The sequence below is a fragment of the Antechinus flavipes genome, chromosome 3, assembly GCF_016432865.1.
Source record: "Antechinus flavipes isolate AdamAnt ecotype Samford, QLD, Australia chromosome 3, AdamAnt_v2, whole genome shotgun sequence".
Lineage (NCBI taxonomy): Eukaryota > Metazoa > Chordata > Mammalia > Dasyuromorphia > Dasyuridae > Antechinus > Antechinus flavipes.
This window is the reverse complement of record NC_067400.1, coordinates 563,890,522-563,909,113: the sequence shown is the minus strand read 5'-3', so window position 1 is coordinate 563,909,113 and position 18,592 is coordinate 563,890,522. Positions and strand designations below refer to the sequence as shown.

At 44.3% G+C, this 18,592-nt stretch overlaps 2 protein-coding genes across 2 annotated transcripts; one reads left to right on the top strand and one right to left on the bottom strand.

Annotated features, from left to right (window-relative positions):
• The first annotated feature begins 2,414 nt into the window (after positions 1-2,414).
• On the top strand, positions 2,415-8,265 carry YRDC (yrdC N6-threonylcarbamoyltransferase domain containing). Its single transcript, XM_051987737.1, has 6 exons — positions 2,415-2,640; positions 3,024-3,219; positions 5,172-5,286; positions 5,600-5,719; positions 7,473-7,615; positions 7,723-8,265. The coding sequence occupies exons 1-6, from the start codon at positions 2,442-2,444 to the stop codon at positions 7,793-7,795; spliced, it is 846 nt and encodes a 281-aa protein (XP_051843697.1). The 5' UTR covers positions 2,415-2,441; the 3' UTR covers positions 7,796-8,265.
• Positions 8,266-11,147: 2,882 nt separating this feature from the next.
• On the bottom strand, positions 11,148-17,485 carry MANEAL (mannosidase endo-alpha like). The gene is made up of 4 exons (XM_051987736.1): positions 16,667-17,485; positions 14,893-15,002; positions 13,308-13,384; positions 11,148-12,752 (listed from the first exon to the last, which is right to left on the bottom strand). The coding sequence occupies exons 1-4, from the start codon at positions 17,208-17,210 to the stop codon at positions 12,116-12,118; spliced, it is 1,368 nt and encodes a 455-aa protein (XP_051843696.1). The 5' UTR covers positions 17,211-17,485; the 3' UTR covers positions 11,148-12,115.
• Between the last annotated feature and the right edge of the window lie 1,107 nt (positions 17,486-18,592).

The following is an 18,592-nucleotide window of genomic DNA, read 5'->3' as shown; positions in this document are numbered from 1 at the left end:
CTGGGAGACATCAGGAGCACTTAACAACCAAGCTGTTTCAGATTGGAGACTGAATAGTAAGTGTCCCCCACCTCTTAGACTAGGGGCTTGTACCTCCAACACAGAAGGGAGAATTCAGTGGCCTGGGAATGGGAACAGCTCCAGCTACTGATGATGAGGGGGGGTGGGACTGGTGGTGAACACAATAGAATGGGATAGTTAAAGACAGTGGTTTGTTCCCAAGTGATTACCTCATTGGACGGTGGGAATAAGTAGAAACTCTCTCTCATTCCAAGTCTGTAAGAACATTAGTTGGGGAAGAGTGGGTACATAGGTTGAAACCAGTTCCTCTGATTGTGAGATTTGTCTCCAACCACACCTGCCCTCCAACCCTTCACTATTACCATTCTCTCAGTAGTCCAGAACCATATTTTGGATCTTCAGATCAGTTATATCCCTAGGCACCTATGGTAGAAGTTGCAAAAGTGCCCCTGAAAACATTTTCACTACTACCCCCACCCCCACTTCCACTCCCACCCCCTTCTGGTAAGACTTCTAGAGGGGCAGCCTCTGCCTTTTTGTAATTTCCATATCCCTACCTGGATTCCAGATATGGAAAGTGGATGATGGGGAGAATATGGCTGAGGAGGGAATACTGGAGATGAAAGAGTTAAAACCTAGGTTTTAAAACTAATAGTCTTTGTTCTGGGAAATATGGCAGCTCTTAAGTGAGATTATTTTGGCTAGGATTCTCTCCCCTTACTCAACCCCAGGTTATCTATAATCATTTCATTATCTTTTCTAATCACCCATCTTTCAAACTTGTGTATTCTGTTGAGGACATCATGGATCTTTTCAGAAGTCACCTTTTGAGTTTTCTCATTCCACTCATCCAATTCTCCCTCTGCAACACCTCACACCCATGCTCTTGGCTCAGTTTCCATCCTCATTCATGCCCTTGTTGTTTCTGACGTGGATTCGATGCTTCAAGAATCCATCCTCCATACTGCTGCCACCAAAAAGTACTTACTGTAAAATTCAGGTCTGACTAGGAGCTCTAGTGCTGAAGCATTCCGGCTTCATCTCATCCTTTTAAAATATATATTTTGTGTAAGTTTTTAAAAGTACTTAACACAAGAACATAGCAATACAATTTTTCAATCTTATCCAGTCTTAAAATTAAATGTCCAATTTATGAAATATTTTCCCCCCTTTCCCAAATAGTCGAGCAAAAACAAAACAAACACCCGTATTGGCCACATCCAGAAAAGCACATATATATATATATATAATTTGTGACAATGTACAGATACTAGGAAGGGCCTTAGCATTTCTATAGTGCCAATTATGTGCCAGGTGCTCTACAGATATCTGTCGAACGTCCCAACGATCCTGCTGTTAGCCCCATTTAACAATTTGAGGAAATAGGCAAATGGAGTTTAGGTAACAGGCCCTAATTGACTGAGGCAAGATTTATATTGAGATCTTCCTGACTCCAGGCCCTGTGCTCTATGCACTGCACCATCATGCGCTTGAAGTTTTGTTTTTTAATTAATAGGTTACTCAATCAAAAAAGTTTGGAAACCACTGGTTTACAATTGCCCCAGAAAACCTGCACAGCCGTTCTAATTCCACACACATTTATTAAGCGTCCCCGGTTCAGAAGCGATGAGAATACTCTGTTCCTGCTCTCCGGGGGTGAATTGGGGGAAGGAGAGCCCTGCACACCGCTGGGTGAGAAAAGACGATAAGGGTGGGTTGACTCCCTTCTGAGAGGAACCTCCCTCCCCCACCCCCCATTCGAGGATACTTCCAGCAGAAGAGGTTTCTACGGCGTGGTCTGGAGTGGTGTGGCAGGAGTTCGGACAACTCCGGGGTCACTTAGCCCCGAGACACCGAGCTGCCGTGCTACAACCATTTCTGCAGGGGCGCGTGGGAGAGAAGGATGACCGCGAGAATATCAAGGCGTCGTTCGGTCACTACAGCCTGACACCTTAGGGCAGGTAGAGGAGAATCTGGTTGGGTTCTTCTTAGGCAAGTGCTCCTTAGCCCTACCCCGGTACCACCTGGCTCAGGCCTTTCGAAGAAATGCGTATAGAATCTGGAGTAAGCGCTCTGGATGTCCCCGGGCAAGTCACCTCACCTGTCTGCCTCTGTTTCCTCAACTATTAATGGGGATAATTACTGGTGGGTTGTTGTGAGGAGGAAATGAGATAATATTGGCAAGGTGTTTAACAGATGCTCGTCCCTCCTTCGAAGTCTAGCGACCCGCCCAAGCTTCAGAGCCCTCTAAAACCCGACTCCCAAGAGATCCGATTGGCTTTGACCTGGACAGCCCCGCCCCGCTCCGCCCCTGCGGCTCTCAGATTCCAAGATTCCAGCCCTGTCGTCTGTCCCTTTAAGGCGGCGCAGGCAGGATCTGGGACGTTACGTCACTTCCGCACGGAAGTGCTTTTTTGCCGATGGGCCCGGTTCGGACGCCTCCGCCTGCGGTGCTGGGAGCCGTGGAGGCCGCAACCATGGGGTTGAGAGAGGGGTCTCTGGCCCCCAGAGTCGGTTGTCTCCTGCCTTCCGGACCCGGAACCCGGCTCCTGCAGCTGCCTCGGGGTGTCGCCGACCATCCTGTCGGTCGGACCCCGGGCTCTGGGAGAGACCTGGAAGGTGAAAGAGGAGGGAGGCGGGGCTGTGGCGAGAAGTACGCCGCTAGTGAGCGTTAGGCCGCTGGGGGGTGCTTGCGCTGCCGTGCTGGGAGGAAGGGGTGAGGGAGACTGGGGAAATGTTCTCAGAGCCCCAGGCCGCTTTGGGGCGCATGTGTTGCTTAAGCTGGGATGTCAGGGAATATGGACTGCTTTTCCTCGAGGGGAATTTATGTCGCTGGAGGGGCGCAACCGCTTCCGGAGCTGAGGTGGGCTGGTATCAGCTTTGGCGCTGGTCCACCGGGAGGCGCATGCGCCGTCACCCTTGGGGGGGGGGGGCGGGGCAGCTCTGGCGACAGTTGGCCCTTTACCCACCTATCCCCACGCCCTCTGTGCTTGCTTTTCCAGGCTGGTCGGAAGCGCTGTCGGCCGCCGTGAGCATGCTCCGCGCAGGGGGGCTGGTCGCGGTCCCCACGGACACGCTGTACGGCGTGGCCTGCTCTGCCTGCTGCTCGGCGGCCCTCGGAGCGGTGTACAGCCTCAAGGGCCGCTGCCAGACCAAGCCATTGGCCGTGTGCCTGGGCCGCGTGGCCGACATCTACAGGTGAGCCTGGAACTCCTCCCACGCCCGCACCTCCCGAACCCGCAGGACCCCAGAGAAAAACTCTAAAACCAAGGCTGCCCCAGAGCTCGTGTGGCCGCCCCGAGGGCCGTCAGTCACAGACTGTGTGACTCCAGACAAGCCTTTTAATTTATTCAATTTCTTCAGCTGTAATGACATGGAGTCATATTTGTAAAGCACTTTGCAAACCTTAAAGGTTTTATATATATATACATAGTAGCTTATTGTTAGCGTGATTACCCTGTGAACATAAGGCTGCCAGCTGCAAAGCACTAGTCAGATCTTTTGCATCTGCTTTGGGAGTGGGAGAATTCTTTTCGTTTTGTCAAACCTTCATATTTATATCCCTGTTGTATTGTATGTTGAACAATGAAATAAACAGTTTCTCTCCTCAAAAGACTTACAATTTTGACACCTCAAAAATGGGTAATGTGCCAGAAGTTCAAAGAGGAGAATGTTCAATTTTAGAAAAAGGTATTGTGGAAGACTAGGTAACTGCAAAGATTTGTTTTTTCCAGGTTAAGTGCTTTCCTTGTTAGCTTTATTGATTTAGGCATAAGGATTAGACTTGTGACTTCACTAGTAGAGGGCCCTTCTGACGAGGAAATTTTTACCATGCCAGGTTGACACCTTCTTTGAACTTAGGGTCTTAGAGTGGCCTTGAACCTATGAAGCCAAATATCCAGTATCACAGACATCCTGTATCAGAGCCTGGGCTTGAACCCTGATGGACCTGCCTTCTGGGGCTGGCTTTGGAAACACTATCCCTCTACCTTCACAAGGCTAGGCATCAGACATCCCTGTCATTTCCTTTTTGCAAAGACATTTTATGTATTTGAAATGGAGAGTTTTATGAATGAATGATTAAAACATTAAGTGCTTACTATGTACAAAGCATAGTGCTTAAGTATTAGACATACAGATAGAAAAGTAAAACAACCCCTGTTCTCATTGAGCTTACAATCTATTGGAGGAATGCACATACATGGAAAATTCAGATTCAAGTCCCATGAAAAAGTCCCACTGTTCTTAGGGTACAGTAGCAAGGCAGATAGTAATGTCTCTTCTCAGTTTCTACTGATAAAGTCATCGGTTCTTGATACAGAACTATTAGCCAAGGATTTTGGTAGCAAGGACTTTCTAGGTCACTAATATCTACAGGAGCTATATCACCATAGGTATTGTTTCCCACAATGATGGTTATAGGAAGTGGACTGAGCATAGTAAATCCCAAGGCTTTTGGTTTGTTTCAGGGTCCTGGACTATCTCCATCTGAAGAAATGGTGATCAGGGTGTTGCTGGTTTGACTTGGCTGGAACTTGCTGCTTCCTGTCTTTAGGACATGCTGCCTTACCTGTTTTGCTAGCCCCGAGTAGTCCTTGGTTGGCAGGGATAATTGGCACCTACTCCACAGGAGAAAAATAAAAGTAGAACTGGTGTCTAAGGGAATTGCTGCCATTCCCAGGCCTCCTGTGCCTCTCTGCCTCTTGATAGCAATTGGTCAACCATTGTTTCTGGAGTGATGAGGAAAATAGGACTCTTCTACACAATGATTTCTTAACATTAACTCACATTTGGCCCCCAGAAAAAAAGTTTTTATGAAGGAAATAAAGATTTTAGCTGTACTTTGAAGGATAGACATGTTTTCAACAGTAGAGGGAATATTCACACATAAGCAGTGGCATGAATAAAGATACAGAGCTGAAAAAAAGAAGGTAGGCCATGAGTGATACCAGGCTACAAAGGACTTGGAGTGACAGACTAAGGGCTAGAAACAGCCCAGATGCCAAAGTTTAGGGGCCAAAAACAGATGTCTAGGAAGAGAGGCTGGATTTGAGTGGCCACTGTCAGCCTTTATGTGTTTTAAGGATGTGTGGTGGTAATCATGGGCAGACTTGCAATGACTGCTGAACTTAGCTTTTTTTCTTACTCAGGTATTGCCAGGTAAAAGTTCCTCGAGAGCTCTTGGAGGACCTGTTGCCTGGTCCTGTAACCCTGGTAATGGAACGTTCAGGAGAACTCAACAAGGACCTGAATCCTTTCACCCCAGTGAGTCATATGATGAAAAGTACAATCTGTGAAAAGACTCGAGTTACTTTATCTAAACCAGTTCTATACTTACCCATTTTACAGATAATGAAACAGAGAACCACAGGTTACATGGCTTACAGTGAATTTATAGCAGAGCACAAACTAGAGCACAGTGATGCCTGGCTTGTGCTCTTTCCACTGCTCTCTGTTGCCTCATGTTCCTTCTCTCGCTCAATTTTCTTAATGACTCAGTGACATTTGTTTTCAATATGTTCTTGAGTTTTTGCCAGGCTTGGGCTTCTTGACTGAAGTGTTTCTTTTTGCCAAATAGCTTGTAGGTATTCGGATACCTGATCACGCCTTCATGAGAGATTTGGTTCAGAAGTTCTCTGGACCCCTTGCCCTCACCAGTGCCAACATTAGCTCACAGCCAAGTTCATTGAATGTTAAGGTAAGTTGTCACTGTATGCTCTCTCCTTCTCTCACCTCTACCCCTTGAACTATCATTGATTTTACCATAGGCTACAGATTATCAGTCATGAGAGAACTCTGGACTGAGATAATTAGGTCATCTTCCCCTGGCTGTGATCCCCTGATCACAGGAAATGTCACTGTTTCTCTTTATGGATTAGAATCATAGGTCTACAAGTGGAAGGGATTTAGAAGATATCTAGTTCAGTCCTCCAATTTTATAGACGAGAAAACATCTAGGGAGTTTAAGTGTCACATAGATACTGTGTGATAAACCTGAGGTTTGAATTCAGGTCCTGTAACTCCAACTTCAACTTTCTTTCCACTTTGAAACTTTTGTGTATTCCATATTGAGTGGAAAAGAAGCCATGTCTTGTCTCATCTTTCCTCAGGAATAGAACCAGATTAATGCATCCGTGGATGATTCCCCCTCTCCCCCGGGAATAAATTATGTGAAAAACATTAAAAGAGGTTCTAGCCTGAAAACCAAATAGAGTGACACTTTTTATAATTTATGCATCCTTTTTGTACTTCTTTCCTGTGCTTCATTCCTACAAGTCTTCTCATATTTTTTTCTGTTGCTCATATTTGTTTCTTATAATACAGTAATATACTTTCCATTCACATTCAGAATTTATTTAGCTATTCCCCAATAAGAGGATCCTAGTACCAAACAGTTTTCAAAAGTCCTCCTTTATAGTACTGGTAATGTTGCAAGGGTACCTCAGACTGTGCTTACCTGTGTTGTGAGAATGATTTTTCCACTAGTTTTATGGAAGAGACATGATTAAATTCAGTGTTTGTTTAGAAGTTCCTGAAGGTGGCCTTGTTTTGGCCACTTTGTTCTAGTATGCTTTTGGGAAAAATAGTATAAACACTTGCTCCTCTTTCATCTATAGGTTTGAGGAGTTGGTCATCTTGTGTCCCCTTCATTCTTACTTTACCCCCATTATTTCCCTTGAGGTTCTAGACCCTTTGTTCTTTCTTAAAAATTTTCTTTAGTTCTAGAAAATAATTCCTTAGTGGTTTTTTTAAAAGCATTTGATAAGAGATTTTCTTTGTTCTAATACAGCAAAAATAAGCAACAAGGATACAGTAGCATTTCATTTCTAGAAGGAACTCCTTATTTTTTATCTGGTCCTTAAGTCATCGGGCTGTAACATCTCTCTTGATATCCAAACTCTTAGATGCCCACAAATCTAAGCCCACAGACTAACTAGGGCTGGGATGTTTTATGCCCCTCCTTAGCATTTTAGTTTAGTTTAATGACTGAATCTGTAAATTAATTTAGGCTAAATAGTTACTTACATTATGTTGTGATTTTCATTTTTCTTGTAATATCAGTCTAATACCTTTTGTGGTATTTGTATTTATTAGGGACTAAGCTTTCTCCCTTCACTTTCCTCTTCTCTGTTCTCCTTTTCTCCCTTTCAAAATGGGAAAAGAGGAGAACAGGATTCCCTGGAATGATTCTGGTTCTATATTAATTTGGATTGCTGTTATGGAAGTCATGAACCATTTTAGCAAAATATTATTATATGGGAGTAAATATCAGTGCACAACCGCTTCAGGATATGGCCTACACAGCTAGAAATCTCCCTGTTTAGCACAGAGTTGTAGTAAACAAATCATTTAAGTGTTTGCCCTTTTGGAGTTAGAAACTTTGGTTTTCTCCATGTTATTGTAGAGAACATTGGGAGTATTCGCCCTGACTGCATTTGTGCTGTCTTTAGGAGTTCCAGGATCTCTGGCCTCATTTGTCCTTAGTCATCGACGGAGGACCAATTGGAGATGTGAAAAGTCCTGAATGTCGACTTGGCTCCACTGTGGTAGACTTATCAGTGCCTGGAAAGTACAGAATTATTCGACCAGGCTGGTATGTTTGTTCTCTCAGGATAGTGTGAAACTTATGGCTTAGGCATTTGGGGTTGTATAAGAGTCTGCAGGTGTAAAACAGACTTTGTCCTTTGTTGTTTCCTCTAGTGCACTTACACAGACTGCAGCCATTCTCCAGAAGAAGTACGGCTTGGTTCCTTCAGAAGAGTCCTGCTCATGAAAAGAGAGGAGGAAATTACAAGGACTAAAACTAGGCACTGTGTGTCTGTCAACTGGTGTGACCTTGTTTAATGAGGTCATCGGGGCCACTTCTAAAGATTTAGCCTCTTTGAGTCTTGGAGCTCCCAAGGAAATCTTAGACTCTGCTTGTCTGAAGTTATATGGACTGATTGTTTCCATTGAATTGATGGAAAAAGAGACACAATTACAATCAGTGTTTGTTTTATAAGTTCTTGAGAACAGTCTTGTTCTGACATTGGAATAAGTGGTTTACTTTTGGGAAAGTGGTCTTAGCATTTGCTTCTCTTTCCTTCAAAGGTTTGAGTTCTGGAGAGCTCTTCCATCTGGGCCCTTGGTTGGTAGCATGGGTAAGGGGCTTGAGAATGTTAATATTAACACCAAGTGACCAAAGTCACTTGGGATTTATTTACTGCTGGGGTTGGAACTTAAAATAAAATCTCAAAAGGCTTAGTATTGCTCTATTACTTCTTGGGACAGTGTCTTTTTCCAAATGAGATAATATTTATAAAGTGCTTAGTGTAGTACCTGGCTCATAATAGGTCCAGTGTAAATGCTTATTATCTTTCCTGCCCCGCCTTTGTCTTATCTGTATGAATTGTTGGTACTATAAATGCCAAGGAATCCTGTCGTGAGAAAGGATGGTAAAGTAAAACCTTACTTGTTTGACTAATAATTAGAAGCCAAGCCTGAGACCAATATGAAATTTAGACTTTTTAAAAAATCAAAACAGTTATTGTCATCTTCCACTGAAGTCATAGTGTAATTGTTCTTTTGGACTCTTGAAGTAATTTTCATCAGGGAGAGCAATCTGGGAGTGTCAGTCTGAAAAGGCTTTGAATAGTATGTGTCTCTTTGGCTTTTGAGGCATAGCTTACCCATTACATTCAGCCACCATGTATCCATGAAGCACTTACTTTGTGATAGACACTGGTAGGTACCAGAGATTCTGGGAAAACAAAAAAAAAAGAAAATTTATCTCTTCCCTTGAGGAATTTCTGTTGGGATGTTTGCAGTGTGTATGGAGAGAAACAAAAAGTACAAGTCTTTAAAGTGATTTTAAGAGAGAATGAACACTAATATGGAGATGGGGGTTGTGAAGGGCCTAGAGCAGGAGATGCCATTAGCATTGAACAAGTCTTAATGGAAGAAAGGAGCACTTTTAAGAGGTTGAAGGTAGGAATAGAGTTTATTACAAATATGGGGAAAGGCCAGTGCAAAGACACAGGTGGGACACAGACTGTTGTGCACTGGGACAGATGCCAATGTGAGTGGAACAGAAGTAAAGGAGAATGATATAAGGTCATATTGGATTTTAAAGGCCAATTTGAAGAGTCTAGTTTTGAACATTTGGACAATAGAGAGTTATGAAAGATTTTTAAGCAGGGGAAGTAATGGTCATATCTGTTTTAGGAATATCAATTTGGGAACTGTGAAGAGGACAGATGGAGATGAAGATTGGGGGACTAGTAATAGTCTGATTATAAGGCTCCTTCATTAGACTGCGAGTTCCTTAGGAAAAGGGGACTTTTTTCTCCTTTTATATCCACATTATTTGGCACAAAAGTTCTTAATATTTGTTGATTAACTTGAAACTCTGTAGATGACCACAATTAGGATGCTTACAGGAGGAATGATTGTGGGATGGAATTAATTTTATATTGATCATGTTGCATTCAAGATATAAATGGGACCTAAAAGTATCCAACGGGAAATTGATAATCTATATAATTCAGAAGAGATTAGGACTAAATAGATTTGACATTTTGCTTGCTGAGGATGACAGGTCATGAGAAAATTTTTAAGAATAAAAGGGAAGGAGCAGTTAGTAGCATACTGGGTAGAGCACCAGCCCTAAAGTCTGGAGGACCTGAGTTCAAATATGGCCTCAGACACTTAACACTTCCTAGCTATGTACCCCTGGGCAAATCACTTAATCCCAACTGCCTCAATCCAAAAAAAAAAAAAAAAGAATGAAAGGCAAGTCTTGGAATGCTTTAGGTGTTAAAGGAAGGAGTTATGGGTAAGGAGAGGTTGATGAGAGCAAGAGGGAGGGAATGCAAGCTCCTGGAGAAGATGCAAGAAGGATTAGGATTGAGAAGAGAAGAACCACTTTTCTAGAGTCTAGGGAAAAGGACAAAAGGACAAAATCCAGGTGTGAAAGAGCAAGAGGGGGAGCTTGTGAGAGATGACTTTGATTTTTCTCGGTGAAGGAGGAGGCCTGTCTGGAAAGTGTTGGAGGCTGAAAAAACAATTGCCACTGGAAATGTTGAGAGCAAAATTGAGAAAGGATTGCCACATGAATTGTTGCAGGGGAATAGATTATTTTGACTCCAGCACCTTCATGTCTCCTTGAGCATGATTCCATAGCCATATTGAGCTATCATAGAGTTCAGTAAGAAGACTGATGGACATAATGGGAGGATTCCTGGCTTTCCTTCCTCTGGCCCTTGATCCTTTTGTGACCATGGACAAGTAATTTCCCCAGTTAGTGAACCTCAATGTTCTCTTGAGTAAGATGGATATCTAAATAAAGTATTTCCTTCAGAATTGTGAGATTCAAATAAGGTTATGAATGTAAAATATTTGCATATCTTAAAAGAATTACACAATTACAATTGCCTCTCACTAAGTCTGAACCAAGGCTTGCCAAGTAGGCCTCTTGGCACCCTCCTTTAATGAAGATCCTCCTAGATAGTGTTGAAATTTACTTCTAACTTACATTAAGTAGTCTACTTCCCCAACTCCAACTCCTCTGGTTGCTGGCAGGGTACAGAGTGAGTAGTACTACAAAGCAAATGTTTTGAAACATTACCAATTTAAATGCTTCAGCCCAATCTGTCTCCAGATATATCACAAATTCAGAATGAGATATTATTGTAGTAAAAAGTTTTGTAGAGGAGGAAATAAGGGGAAAGAAATAAGCATTTATATAGCGCCTGCTGTGTGCCAGGAACTGTGCTGAGTGGTTTTTGCAAGTATCTTATTTGTTCCACATAACTACTCTTTGAGATGGGTGCTGTTAACTGTATTTTTCAGTTGAAGAAATAGGCACGTGGGAGTAACTTGTTTGGAGAGTCACAGTGACGTGTCCATGGCTTCTTTCATAAGCTTTTCTGATTCCAGACTAGTGCTCTCATGTGCCACCAGCAGCTAAGCAGGTGAAAGTAGAAAGACCTGGGTCTTAATTTTGGCTTTGCCAGCACTAGTTCCATCTTACCTTAGATTTGTGGATTCTCCTTCCTGGACATTTTTTCCCACAAAGTGAACTTGAACTAGATAGATCAATGAGAGACCTTAAACTTTATGTGTAAGGACCACTAATGACTAGGAAAGAGAGCACTTGACATTTATTTAATACAAATCACGGTAGCACTGAAAAGTGGCTCTACTGGGTGGGCTTCATTACTGAAATTTTTGCAAACAGGGATTTGTGAGGTGGAGGCACCCAAAAGAACTATTGATACTGTCTCACTATTATCCCATCAACTTAGTACTCTGCAAGCTAGGTGAATCCCCCCACCCCGAATAATGGGTTTTGTTTTGTTGCTGAAAAGGAAGAGTTTTGAGCCATTTAGACTCATAATTCAGGGCACAGGAAGAAAAACACATAACTCATGTATAATCCACTTCTGGGTTCAGTAAACTTCAGGAAAGGAAAGCCCCAGCTTTGTCACTACATATAAGGAAGGCCTTGTTGAGTAGAGCCAGCTGACCGCTCAGATTCCTTCTCACACTGATTTCTGGCCATCAGTCATTTTCTCTGGAATTTTCCTTTTAAAAAATATGTAAGGAAAAGCTTCTTGGAGGCAAACTATGATTTCCATTTCTATCCTCAGGGAGAGTGGAGCAAGGCTTGAGGTGGGGCTTGAGAAAGGGATTAAACACATGCTGAGCCCCAACCCTGCTCTCACTGTTTTGGAAGTGGAGCAGCTGTTTGTGAAATACCACAAATACTTCCCTATTTTATGCTGACCTACTGTAGCAAAGTTCAAGTCTAGAAAGCATTTTGCAACTTTGCTGAATGTTCTAATGCTGGCTCAATGGCTTAAGACTGTCCTCCCTCCACTGTTAACTGCCACTGAGTGGATTGATGTTTGCTGCCGACAAACTACCACACTACCCCTTCTTTCATTCTCCCCATCTGGCCTACTCCCAAAGGGCCACGCCAGGAGCACCAGCACTCCTAGCTTAGAGATGAAGGTTGCTGCGACCTCATCCAGTTGTGCCGCAGTCCAGCTCCTTTCTGTATATCTGGGACTGGTCACTCCTCAGCTCTCCTTCCTTGAGGCTGCAGGTTCAGTCACATCAACCACTGTTCCTTTTCTTTGATGAAATGCTCAGCCCAGCGCCGAGTCAGCTGCAGGTACAAGTTAGGCTGGTGAGGCAGGTAGTCCAGGTAGAGGCGAGTGAGGGTCTTCTTGGGGATGGCCTTCTCGATCTGGGTCCCTTCGTGCCACTCGTTAAAGGAGGTGATGGAGACGATCTCCGGCCTCACTGTGAGGGCGGCCTGCAGCGCCGTCTCGTAGTATTTGCCGTTGACCCGGTTCCGGGTGTTGTGGTTATTCCAGGGCCTGATGCTAGTGTCAATGTAGCCAGGCCCCACGCTTGGAATGAACATCAGATTGTTGGCGTCGCAGAAAGTCTTGACTGCTTTCCAGTTCTGATGGGAAGAGCCAAAGGAGAATCCATTGGAGGCAAAGTAAGTGTACATGCCATCAAAGCCAGCGGACAAGATGTCCCTCTTGTGGGCCTCTTCTACCAGCAGGGCAATGAACACGCCGTCATAGGGAGTGTTTCTGATTGAGTGGGATCCCGAGGGGGTGAGCAGGTGGGCCCACGCCTCAGGAGGGGTAAGGTATGAGTCATAGATGTAGAACAATGGCAGGCTCCTGCCCATGCTGTTTTTGTAGCGATAAAATGCTCCATGGGATCCATACCTGAAGGATGGGAAGCAACACAGAAAGTCCCGTTAGGAGCACGTGTCCCCAGTTTGGGAGCCTGACATAGAAACACCTGCTGGACTCTAGCACCTAGATGGGACATCATGGCTAGGAGAGTTCTAGAACACAAGTTTTCCACCTGGCATCTATATCCTTAAAAACATGTTTTAAAACAATTATTTCAGTATAATTAATTTCCTTTGTGTGCACTTAAAGCATTTATGTAAAGTGATTTATATCTTTTTATGTATTTAAAATCCTGACTCTGAAAAGGGATCTGTAGTCATTACAAGACTGTCTAAAGAATCCAAGACACAAAACAGTGTGAGGTCCAGTGATTGTTGGGTTATTCAAGTAAACTCTGAGTAGTCAACTAAGCATGTCACCCAGCCCACTGCTCTGGTCTCATCCCTTTGAGGCTGAAACATTTCCTATGCCAAATTCTCCTGCCAGGATGCTCCCACCCACCCCAGCATAAGTGTGGTGGGTGGGATTCTTTAGCTCAGACCCAAAGAAATCCCCAGGTTGGGCTCAGCACATCCAAAGCCTTACGTATCAATGATGTACTTGACGTTGTCATGAAGCGTCCGGTCATCCCGACCCTTGTAGGGTTGTATATGAAAGGCCACCTGCAACAAATAAAAATAACTCATGGATTGTGAGCGTGTGCCTGGGCCCCACCTTCTGTCCCACTTGGAGTGAGCAGTAAAGGAAAGGAGGCTGTATTTCTCTCACACACAAACACACACACACACACACACACACCCTTACCCTTTCAGGAAGAAATCTATTCCTTACTAAAGTAGTTGGGTCTCTCATGGCCTTCATAAGTGACCACTTCTTGGAGCAGAAGAGACAAAGATAACAAAAGCAATGGGATAAAGAAAAAAAAAAAGCACTGACTCTGGAGTCAGGCCTAGTTTCACAATCCAACTAGCCAACTTCTTTAACTGTGGGCAAGTCACTTAGGCCCTCTGGGACAGTTTTGAAATTGAGTGCAGGGACTGGTTGATGAGTAAGGTTATTCCAGCTCTAAAACCTATGCTTTTATAACCTCAGTTCAAGTCCCATTTCTGTCACTAATCCCACAAAACTCATTTGACCTCTTTGAGCTTTGCACATAATTAATTTGCACATTTAATAGAGGTAGCTGGATGGTGTGTTGGATAGAGTTACTTAGACTTGGAGACAGGAAGATTGGAATTCAAGTCCAGCCTTAGACACCGGTTGTATGATGATGGGCAAGTAAGTCACCTAACCTCTGCCACATCCATAAAATCGCAATAATAGCACCTACCTCTGAAAGATGTGAGGATAAAACAATTTTTGCAAAGTTTAAAGTGCTATATAACCTTGAACAGAACAGTTTCCTCATCTATTAAATGAAAGTGGTAATACTTGTACAAGGATATTATCTTCAATGCTAGTGCCTTCCTTCTGAAATTGCCTTTCATTTACCCTATATATATCTTGCATATATAATAGTACATATATACGTAGTACTGTATAGTTTATATAACTTTCATGCTGTCACCCTCATAAGAATGTGAGCTTTAGGACAAGGACTGGATTTTTGCTTTCCTTATATCCCCAGTGCTTAGCCCAATGCCTGGCATATGGTGAACTCTTTAACAATTTTTTGTTGATTCACATTCAATAAATATCTTTAATTTAAGCTTTCCTCATCTGTTCAATAGGGATAATAATTCCTATACTAGTTGCCACAAGGGACTGTTGTCAGGATCAAATGCTATAAATGTAAAGTGCTTTGTAAACAAAAAAAGCATTATATAAATGTTAATTTAATCAGATCAGCATTTATTGTCTGTTGTATGCAAACACTGTGATAGGCACAGGGTATACAAAGGCAAAGAAAAAATAATACTTGCTAGCTTGGCAGCTTACAAGATGTAAACAAGAAAAATACAATGGTAGTTTGAGAAGAAAAAAAAAAGTTACAATTAGGAGGTTCAGTTTTGGGAAAAGGAAGTCAATTTTATTACAACTTGAAGTCTTCAAGCTGGAAGGGACCTTGACTTTAAGAGCACCTAGTTTAGCTCCTTCCATTTTACAGAGGAACTACTGACTTCTGTGACCCCGGCTTGTCCAGCTCTTCCTCCCATTCAGATTTACTTACCTTGATACTGTATTGATGTGCAGTGTCAAGAATAGCAGGTACCAGATCATCTGAGGGTTCCCCATTGTCATCAGCCATGCCTGGTGGGTACCAGGACAGGACCAGGACCCCTATGATGCAAAGTAGTAAAAAACAGCCCACATTTAGATAGTATTTTCTTATAGAAGTCCTATGACTGCAAACATTGTGGGGCTTTTAGCTCCATTTCATGGATAAGAAACACAAATCTCAAAGAGAGGAAGTGACTTGCCTATGGTTATAAAGTTAATCAGCGTAAGATCCTGATGTAGAACCAAAACTTGATTCCTAGAACAAGTGATTTTTTTTAACAAGGATGCTACAGGAAAGCAATTCCAGGCCCAATTTCCTTGTCCTACTTAGAGATATTTTCAATTAGAATTCCAAACATGTCAGTCAATAACTTCAGAGGAATGTTTCTGCAAAGTCTGAATGAGGTCACGGCTGTTCTAATTCTTCACTTGGGAAAATTTAATAAAATAAAGTTCTAATCTAAAAGATGTTTCAGCACTGGAGCTGTCCGGAGGTTGTGGTGCTGAAACCCCAGCAGTGGGGGAAATGAGAGCTGTCTTTCAGGTGAGCAAAAAATTAAGTCAGTCGCAGCACACAGAAGACCATCGATGAGTAAACAGGAAAATGAGGCAAACCTCATACTTAGCGAACCAAACTTGTTTTCCTTCAAGAGAAAGTTTTATTGTACTTTTGGGTTTTTAGTGAAAAAAGAAAAAAAGCAAGAGAAATCCTACTGATGAATTCTGAAATAATCACTTCCCCAAGCCTAAGAGATCCTTGGGGTCAAAACAGGATCTGGAGAATCAGATATGCTCAGAGAACTATCTTTCAGTGTATGAGACATGAGAATTTCCCTTCTCCCCAAAGTTAGTTTCTTTAAGGACTCCCACAATACACAAGTTTGCCAGTGCTGCTGAGAGCAGGCCAGGAACTCAGTTTCTAGACAGAGAGTAATGTTCTTTCTCAAACGGCCACATTGTGTACTTAGAAAGCAGCAAAGGAGGTCATTCAGTGCTAGAACACAACTGGGGCCCTCCACTCCCCTGCCTTTGTGAACACCCACACCCTTTCAGGGAGCGCAAAAGAAGGCTCCATCTTGTTATTAAGACTGCTGCAACTGCTTAAATGAGCCTGCAGCCCCTATTATCTTCACTTGCCTGAGATTTCAGGCAGAAAATGAAATCTCCAGTAACATGGCCTCTACTGAGCTTAGATTTACTCTCCCAACCCAACTTGCTTTGCAAATCAGAGTTGCAACCAAAGGTTTGGAATTTTCCGCCTCCTAATATATTTTTATTCTTAATAAATGAATAACACTTTGTTGGTCCTCCAAAATGAACCACCTAGAACCTTGCCTACATCCTTAGCTGTCCCACCTGTGTCCCTCGCTCAGAGATCAATGTCTGGAAGCAGGAAAGGAGGGCATGGCTGACTGGGTGTAGTGGAGTGGGTGGGGGTAGTGGCTTACTTAGCAGCATAATGTAGTGGAAAGCATTGAATTTAAGAGCCAGAAGACAACTTGCTGAATCATGGCTCTGCTAATTACTACTTCCATGACCTTGGACAAATCATTTGACCTCAGTTTCCTCATCTGTAAAATAAGGATATGGGGAGTTTGAAGAAGTAGTGGCCGGGTGGTAATAGAAAATTACCTGGGGGAGGGGAAACCTTAGCTGGGGCTCATGGAAAGGTCCTTTGTGTGTCTGCATGGGGCCGGGGAAGCCTTGGGGAAGGAGGTCCTTACCGATGGCAGCAGCTTTGAGCTGGTTCATATGCTCCCGCAAGACCTCGGGATCCCTGGAGCTATAGGGTCCCAGCTCAGGGTAGAAGCTGGAGCCCAGGTCATCCGGGGGGCTATGGCGGCCCTTGGGGTAGCTGGCAGACACTTTAGGGTCCCAGTGCGGCACCATAACGTGGTCCCAGTGCACATAGCGGCCCTCCCGACCCCGTGGACTGCCGTACCACGAATAATAGAAGACGTGCAGGTCGGAGTAGACAGGCGGGCCAGATCCCGGAGCAGGAACAGGGGCCGGGGCCGGGCTCGGGCCCGCAGCTGTACGCGGCGGCGCGGGGGGTGGCGGCTGCGGAACACGGGCGGCCTCAGCCTCTGCTGCTGGGGGTCCAGCGGGCATGGGGGCACGGCGCTCAAATGGGCCCAGCTCCAATCCTGGGGCGAGCTCTGGGAGCCCATCCGGCGCCTTCAGTGTGCGCAGCCCCATGAGGGTGCCAAAAGCAAAGAGCAGAACGAGGAAGAGCGCGATGCAAGCGCGGCGCCGCCGCCGGGCCATGGCCGGCTACAGGCCTCCCTCGGGTTCAGCCCAGCTACCGGCCTACCCCTCAGCCGCGCGCGGGGGCCTTCCCTGCTTAGCCATGGCCCAACGGGCCTCCTGGCCCCGGCAGCGACAGCAGCCGCCCGCTCCTAACTTCGATTCACTTGCTGCCAGCGTTCCACAGAGACGACTTCTTCTCGATTTCAACCTAAAAAAAAAAAAAAAAAAAGATAACACAATCGACTCCTCCCGAACCCTCCCTGCAGTGCAGGCGGGCCCTGCACACAGAGAATGCAGTCGGCTTGAACCATGTTGCCCAGTGTTTTGGGGGTGGGATTGGGGGAAGTGGCGAGACCTAATATCAAAAGAAGTCAAAGCAAAACACAACCTTCATCCCTACGGGATGCTACGGACCGAGAATCCTAAATTAAAGTCGTCCTTTATTTATTCTATGAGTCTGTTTCTTTAAGTGCAACATGATAGAGGAAAAGATTAGCTGGAAATCTGTAGAGTTCCCCCTCTCCTCTGCTCCCTGGTGCTGTATGGAAAGGCCCGAGCCACGATTTTAGGGATGAAATCTAGATTCCTAAGTATCCTGGCCCTATTCTCCACGTGTTGCCGTCTCTCGAGTCTTGGAGACCCAGGTACCCACAGCTCCGCCCTCAGGGAGTATCAGTAACTGGCTGATATTAGCATCGTTTTATGCAGCCCCAAAACAGATGTCGCAAATCAGATATTTGGGATCCAACTCCAAAGCTTGCGTTGCTCAGAACTCCGGGATGCTGGCCGCTCCATTTATTCCTGAATGGGCTCTTATCATCCCTCCCAATCCTTGGACTGACCGCATCTAATTTACCCACCTCCCTGAGCTAATCCCCTGAGCCTCCAGCACCGACCTTCTTCACATAGTCCACAGGGGGACTCCTCGGTCCCTCCTTGCCTCACAAAATCCCTTTGTTGCTTCTGAGGAGTAATCTGTTGGAGAAGGAGCTCCTGTTTGTAATCCATTTACTGACTTGTACCCACACAACTCTGTCCGAAAGTACCTTTCAACAACTCGAAACCCAGGGACCTATTAAAGTCATTATTATGACATTTTTTCCCCGTGGAAGGATTGGGGCCCACCTATGATTTCATTAGCGTAGGGAATTTCCTATTCTAAAGCAGATAGACACGGAACAGAACTTAGGGACTCCCAGTCCATTCTATCACATTCCTCTATTCATCACATCACCCACTCTCACTTAAATTCAATTCGTTTGCATGCCAAGGCATCATTTCCTTGATGTCATGGAACCAAGGACAAACAACAGCTCCCATGGGGCAAGTTGAGTGTCTGAGTTTCTGCATTTTACAAATTAGGGAAATTATTTGGCCAAGGAAGAATGAATTGTAAGTGT